The sequence below is a fragment of the Atta cephalotes genome (genome assembly GCF_000143395.1).
Source record: "Atta cephalotes unplaced genomic scaffold scaffold00060, whole genome shotgun sequence".
In the NCBI taxonomy this organism is placed as follows: Eukaryota; Metazoa; Arthropoda; class Insecta; order Hymenoptera; family Formicidae; genus Atta; species Atta cephalotes.
The window spans coordinates 293,681-302,052 of record NW_012130124.1 but is presented as its reverse complement, the minus strand read 5'-3'; the positions used below and the strand labels follow the sequence as shown (position 1 = coordinate 302,052).

At 31.5% G+C, this 8,372-nt stretch overlaps 1 protein-coding gene across 1 annotated transcript in view; it reads right to left on the bottom strand.

Annotated features, from left to right (window-relative positions):
• Positions 1 to 8,372, bottom strand: part of LOC105623605 (cilia- and flagella-associated protein 58-like) — a 322,608-nt gene that overhangs the window by 258,056 nt on the left and 56,180 nt on the right. Inside the window, exon 3 of the mRNA XM_012204993.1 lies at positions 674 to 906. Within this exon, the coding sequence (XP_012060383.1) occupies positions 674 to 906 (233 nt within the window). The remainder of the gene's footprint in view (positions 1 to 673; positions 907 to 8,372) is intronic.

The following is an 8,372-nucleotide window of genomic DNA, read 5'->3' as shown; positions in this document are numbered from 1 at the left end:
CACATATATAAAATCTACCTACTTTTTTAGTCATTTATTGGATTGTCCGGAAAGTTCATGCCGATTTTGAAGGAAAATTGAAACGCAAAAGGTTTAAATTTTAATATACATTTATTAAATTATATAGGTTAATTGGCACGAACTTTCCGGACAACCCAATATCTTTAATATAGCTCCTACAGTGATTTATTATATAGTGAATATATAGTAAAGTACAATCTTAGACTTTCCACACGAAGCGAGATTTACTTCACCTACTCCCTAGACAGAGGATAGATCTTGTTTCGCGTGAAAAGTTATTATGTAAATCAGAAAGGGTGTGATTCTTAATATTGTATATATCAGAAATAGGACGTTATTTTTTTTGTTAATAACCTTTTAACGATTTAAATCTTTTTCAAGGTCACTCAGGTCATACCTGATAACATATGTCAAGGTTAAAGTCAAAGGGAAGTTTCACTCATTCCATTTTTACTATAAATAGTTTTAAAAAATGAGGTTACATTTTTCGACTTCCCCCGCAGTTGATTATCACTGTTTAAATCAAATTTTTCAAAATTTGATTTAATTTTATCAAAATTATAGTCCAAAATGTCAAAATTCGAAAAAAGCCCCATTCTGCATAATTACTAAATTATTCATTCATTTATAATATGTAACTTGTTTATGTTACCTGTTAAGTTCATATTTGATGTCTCTTATCTTCTTTCCTTTTTCGGAAATTTCATTTTCCAGTTTTTTTATCTCAGCATTTGCATTGTCGAAATCTGTTTGCAGATTCATTTTCTTTAGCATCAGCTTGCTTATTTCCTTTCGCAGTTTCTCGTCCGTTATTTTTTGATCTTTTATCAAACTTTCTAATCTTGTTAGGTTATTCGCACTTGCCTCAATAGATACGTTCGCAACCTGCATTTTTTATTATTTTTTAATAATTATGTTAATTGATATATAAACGTACATGTATATAAAGGGTGTCTCACAATTCGCGACCGAAATTTTAATAATATATTTCTGATTTAAAAATAAGACAAAAATTTTCATATCAAAATATACAGACTATATATAGTTTTCAAATTAATTCATTATACATATTTATTATTTTTAATATTTTGTATATTTTTATGTTATGTATATTGTATGTAATTATTTTCTATATGTTTAAACATGATTAATAAAGTGTTTCAACATTATTATATACGTTTGAAACAACCTAATATTTTGCGCGGACTTAGCTCATCCTCTGTTTAAAAAGTTAGATAAAATCAGATAGGAAAAAAATCTATCTGATTAAATCGTTTTTGGTTCGTGAATTTCAGATTACTTGTCTAAAATATCTGATAGATTTTCTATATTTCTCTATCATTTTTGTCGCACGGTTTAAACAATTTCGTTTTGAATCAATTTCTGGTCATGTTTTATCATAATTACTAGTATTGTACATAAATTTCATATTATTTTTAAAAAAGTTTTTTATAATTATTAAAATACTGTTCTTATTTTTTTATTATTCTTTTGTAGAATTAATTTATATTTTCACATTCAATTTATTAATTACAATTACATGTATCGGAAATTTATAATTTCTGAAAACGCATATCAGAATCAACGGGATACTAAGACCTACGGGGTGATAGTCTAACTCTAACGCTGGGCTATAATCGTATGCTTGTCTGGATACTTTAGCATGTGATAGTTATAGAGACATTTCTGGATTAAGTTACATAGGTTCTTATAAACATTGCATCATATTTATTATGTATTTTAAGTATCTTTTTTAATCATAAATTTTAGATTATTTACCCGATATAAATTTTCTATATTTTTCTATTATTTTAATCTAATTTATAGCTTCATTATCGTTTTTAAATAACTTCCATCTGGCTACGTTTTATGAAAATTAATAATTAATAATATGCTATCATATTTTTGAATCATAAATTTCAGATTACTTATCTAAAATGTTTGATAGATTTTCTATATTTCTGTATCATTTTGTCATCTCAGATGATATGTTTTCAATAAATTTCTAACAAAATTCAAATTTAATAAAAATTCAAAATTAATAACATTCTTTCATTTTTTTATTTTTAATTCGTAAATTGTAGAATCTAAAATTTAATTTGTCTTTAATCGTAATAGTAATTTATGATTAAAAACATGAAAGAATATTACTAATTATAAAAATAATTGATTAAAACCGACCGATTTAAATTGTATGATAAGTTGTATGAAAATAAAGAAAATGTGTTGCATACTTTAAACGAGTAATTTGATATTTAAAATTTAAAAACATGCATATTATTAAATATATCAGTTTAAGAATAAAATTGAGCTCTCGAGATTAACAATAAAATATATTAACAAAATATATTAACAGACAGGCAATTGAGAGCAAAACTTAAGACGCAGTAATTAAAGCATTGTATATTAACAATGTATTTCAAATTTCTTTACATCAATATGATGAAATCGGACGTTTCGGGTCAATTCGAGCCATTATCAGCGATGTCCAAATAACATTAATAATAATTCCCGATAAGATCCAAAACTAAAGATCCGCAGCAAAAGGAGCCTCTTCAAATTCAAACTTGAGAAGCATTATTGTCAATTAGTTGAATAGCTAAATGATCACTAAAGAATCAATAATTTTTATTAAGACAATGGCAAACTAAGCATAATCAAAGAACTCATCCACTGCGAACTGTGATCCATATATCAAAATCTTTTATAGAAACGCATGAATACAGATAGATCGTTAAGAGGACTATATCGAACACATATCTATGTTCAAATGAAAATAATAGTATAAAATATATAAGATTGAGCATTATACCAAATCAAAACAAATAGATGTGAAGATAGAGTCAAACAGTGTTAAAATTAAAAAGTACACAGAAAGTCATCTGAAGTAATATTAATTTTTTCATTATAGAATCACATTTTGTTTACAATGTTCACATAAGCATAGTGTAGAAACTCAGTGTCAGATTTTAAATTCAAACTATACTCTTGCGAATTAATGTGGAGCATTTCAGACACGAGTTTTTTTCCAAAATATCTCTCCTTATCTAGGATGTTTACGTTTTCCCAATTGAAATTATGTGCGTACTCCAACCTATGTTCTGTGATAACCGATGGATTGCTGATTTTCTTATTAATATTATTACGGTGTTCAGCACTCCTAACACAAAAACTTAACTGTGTAATCTACATACGAGGCATTACAGTTCCTATAGCAAATCTTATATACTATATTCTTATTACTTCCAAGTGGAAGTACATCTTTTTGAGATTTAATGATCCCATCAAGTTTATTTAAAATAAACCATACTCACTTTAAATTTTTAGTGATGTTTTTAAATTTATCATAAAGATGTGGCAGAAATGGAATTGTGAACCACGTAGTTATCTTTTCATTGTTAGTAGTGTCGAGAGCAGCCTGCCTCAGTGTCTTACGTTTCAGTAAAAATCTCAATCGCAAATTTATCATGTCGAAAATAAACTTCATGGGATAATCATTTTTCAAAAAGGTATTAACAATAAATCTCAGATTATCTTTATATACTTCGGATGTGATAATAATATCATTTTATCTACAACATTATTAAAACACCTCTTTTTTGTGGGAAGAAGAAGTGGAGAGATAAGAAACTAAGGTATCTCCTCGAAAAAGTTGGTTCACACGTTCAATTCTAATGTACTGTTGTCATTAATGATTGTGACATCCAAAAAATTTAATCTATCTCTTCCAATTTTTAAATTATAACCTCGGATGTGATTAAACACTTCTAAAAACCTATAGATCAATTGTGAAGTGCAGCAATAGCAATGTCATCAACATATCTAAAAAAGAAGGATAGTTCAGTTCCAAACCTTTCCAACGCATTCATTTCCAGATCTTGCATAACTAAATTTGCAATGATAAGAAACAATGGCCCATAAAATTCCAAAATTCTGTCTGTAAATCTTGTCAAAGGCAAAAAAAGTTGATTCCAATAATTCTAATGCATATATAAATTCATTTTATACTACATGTTCATGAAATAAAATGCTACCTATCGGAGACACTTTTTAGGCCAAATCTAATAGTATTTGTGAGAAGTTACATCTAAAGAAATTAACAAATACTATTATCAAGTTTTTATCCATTCAGTTTTTGTACTAACTTAAAATTATTTTCAATGTGGCTAGCCATGGCTAGTTTTGGAATTCTGTCATGTAGAATGTGATGTAAGAGGTTTGCTAATCTATATGGATTATCAATTGATGAAATAATCATCCTTAAAGGAACCCCTAATTTGTGAATTTTTGGAAGTCCATAGGCCAATGGCAATACTACATCACTGCAATATGTCATTGAGTCAATATATCCTTCTTTTAACTAATACATCAATAATTATTGTTAACGTACAACGCTTTAATTACTGTGTTTTAATTTTTACTCTCAATTGCCTGTCTATCAATATATTTTTTATTGTTAATCTTGAGAGCTCAATTCTATTCTTAAACTTATATAAAGGATCTTTCAATAAGAATGCTCGATTTTTAAATGTAAATAGAACAAGTTGTGTGTGAGTTATCCATTCAATTTTTTTTTATTTGAAAGAATATTTTATGGTATTAAGTACAGAATATAACGTCGCTCAAATGTCCGCCGCGGTTTCGCTTGGTGACACGTATTCGGGCGGTCCAATTTTCGATGACTTTCTCGCATAAATCTGGCTGAATTTGCTGGATGGCGTTTGTTATGTTGACTTTGAGAGAATTGTTTGCGGTTTATTCGTATAGACTTACGATTTAAGATAGCCCCAAAGGAAGAAGTCTAAAGGCGTTAAATCGCACGATCTCGGTGGCCAGTTCACCGCCGCCGCGCGAGATAACCATGCCCTCAAATCGTGCAGAATGTTCATCGTGGCATGCGGTATGTGGCACGTAGCGCCATCTTGTTGGAATCACATGTTATCAGTATCCATATCATCCATTTTAGGCCACAAGAAGTTGCTTATCATCGATCTATAGCGCTTGCCGTTGACGGTTATGGCAACGCTCGCTTCGTTTTGGAAGAAGTACGAACCGATGATTCTGTCAGATCAAAATCCGCATCAAACAGTGACTTTCTCGGGATGCATTTGGATCTCGCGTGGATTGGTATCGTCCCAAATTCGACAATTTTGCTTGTTCACATATCCATTCATCCAAAAATGGGCCTCATCGCTAAAGATGATTTGTTTGGCGAAATTTGGTTAACTTCCAACTGTTCCAGAACCCAATCAGCGAACGACACTGTGTTATCTATGGTCATTTACCTTAAGTTCCTGGGTCAGTTGAATTTTATAGGGGTACAAATCCAAGTCCCGACGCAAAATTCGCCAAACAAATTGAAGTGGCAGAAAGGTCAAGTTCTTGTGAACAACGAGAAATTAACCGTCTCGGGTTTTCCCATATACTCTCACACAGCAGCGATGTTTCCTTGCGTTTCGGCGACGTATTGGTGTTGGCTGATTATTTATCGAACTGGTTGATTCGAATTTGGAAACTGGTTAACTACCAAACGTCGAATAGTCGACTCGGCAGGACGGTTGTGGCGAGGATAAAAATCACGTAATGCGCGGAACGTTTCTCGAACGAATAATAAAATTTTATGAATTGCACAACACTATGATCTTCCATGGTGATTTGCCATACATTACCAAACAATTCACAACAAATTTGACAGATGTCACTTTAACAACATTACTATGATCTAAATTTCGAGCGTCCCTATTGAAAGACCCTATATTTGAACTTATGCCGAAACAATATCTGTCGAATGCCTTCTTGTATAAAGAGCTTTTTTAATTTTATATGTATAATGTTCGGGATGATCCCGGTTATTAGGTGTACAACTTTGCTTCCGCCGTTTTCCTATAGATGGTTTTAGCGGTAAGTGGTAGTCGAAATAAATAGATCATAGACGTCATACAATAAACTTGGGCATCTGTCAACATAACCCCATAGAAATATTAGTCGATTTGTGTCTGCATCATAAAGTTATTCTCGATTGAAAATGTCAGTTTACGAGTCAAATTCTCGTCATTTGCGGGAGGTTTTAATTTTTTGCTTCAATATGAAGAAATCTTGCTGAGAGAAGAAATGCGGCTGAGGCTCATCGAATATGCTCTCAAATACTTATGGTGAGGCCACTATTAGTGAAAGAACGTGTCGTGAGTGGTTTCAACGTTTCAAGAACGGTGATTTTGACGTCCAAGATGCTCTGTATTTGGTGGGACCAGCTCGACGTAGTGTATTATGAACTGTTAAAACCAACTGAAACAATCACAGGCGATCGGTATCGAACGCAATTGATGCGTTTGAGCCAAGCATTGAAAGACAAACGGCCGCAATACAACGAGAGACACGATAAAGTGATTTTGCAGCATGACAATGCTCGACTGCATGTTGCGAAAGTGGTCAAGACATACTTGGAAACGTTGAAATGGGAAGTCCTACCCCACCCGCCGTATTCTCCAGACGTTGCTCCCTCTGACTATCACTTGTTTCGATCAATGGCACATGGTCTGGCTGATCAGCACTTCCGGTCATATGAAGAAGTAAAAAATTGGATCGATTCGTGGATAGCCTCAAAAGATGACCAGTTTTTTCGACGCGGGATTCGTACGCTACCCGAAAAATGGGAGAAAGTAGTGGTCAGCGATGGACAATACTTTGAATCATAAATGTATAACCAGTTTTTTACAATAAAGCCTCGAATTTCGGAAAAAAACGGCGGAAGCAAAGTTGTACACCTAATACTTCATGTAATATCTCTTTTAATTTAATTTTAAATAAACGTTTTGAACTTGTAAATATCTGTTTCTTATTCCTACTCTCCCCACCCTCATTTACATTTTCTCTCGTATTACAGACTTAGATAATGTACATTAAATACATAAAATATAGAAAAAATTTTTTTAAAGTAATGCTCGAAGACATCGCGCCAATTGAACATGTTTGTTCTTATTTTACCTTTCCCATTCTTCCTAGCAAAAAGTAAGACTCTCTCTGGACTCCCTAATTTTCGTATAAGATCTCATAAATAAAAACATTCACAAACATCAACACGTCGGAGACATTGTGCCAACAAAAAAAATGATCGTCATAAAATCGCCGCTATTCATGCCTAGTGTTCGTACTCTGTCCTCACGACAAAAACTACAGACCCAATCTCCACTCACCATTTTTTCGGACTTTACCCTCTATTTTGTCAGAGGTCCTCTATCACCTCCCTTCTCCTATCACCTCGCGAATATACAATGCGAGCTAATCAGATTTTTAGGCAAGTATAGGATGAACCAATCAGAATACATTATTTAATTACCCTATTACCCTCACCCTTCATTCCTCAACCAATCAGAGCACGCCCTTTTCCTGACTGATCTAAGCCCTAGGGAAACGTGGAGGAAGTCTATTTTGACACCTCATACTACTTACATACTATTGGCATTATAATGTATTTTAATTAATTAATATAAACGCTGAGTATATGAGAGTCAATAGATTTTTCTTGTGAGATAGTAGAATGCGCATGTTGATCCATTAGTGATTATTAATCCCCTTATCGTAAAGTGTTTCCAAATTCTATTACAATTTGTAATTGTTAGTTATAAATCTATTTTTTCCTACAGGTAAATTTCGTAAATAGTAAAACGTTTGCTTGACGTACGTTTACATGAATGCAGTAAAAGTTACAGTTTTTCGATGAAGAATTATACAATCTTTGTAATTTGATTTTATAATTTTTTAAGGATGGAAGAAATTTCTTTAAATTATGCTTGTTAAATGAATCTGTGTTCCTTTTATATTTATATTTGTTAAAAGACTTATTTGGAAAAGGAGGAAAAACAAAAAAAGAATAGGAAAAGGATTGTAAATAGAAAATTATATATTATTGAGTAAGAGTAATTCTGATAGCTTATCAGTGTCACTTTGCTTCAAACCTGACTTTTTTATTTCTTTGTATGTATCATCTTGAAAATGGTTCTCTTGTAATATGAGGATTCTGAATCTAGGATTAAAACATTATCCCAATCTAAGACATGATCTTCATTCAAATGATGGCTAGAAACTACGGATAATAAATTTGTTAGTTTATTAATATCTGCTTTATGCTTTTAGTTTTCTTTTAGTTTGTCCCACATACGAAGAATCGCAGTCTGTACAGTTTATCTTATATATTACGTTAATCTTATCTTATTTTTTTAAAACATCTTTCCCGGTTTTAATAAACTCATGTAATTTATTTGTAGGTTTGTATGAAATATTAAGATCAAATTTGTAAGATAATCTTTTAAATTTTTCTAAAATTCTATTATAGTAAGGAATTGTAAAAAACT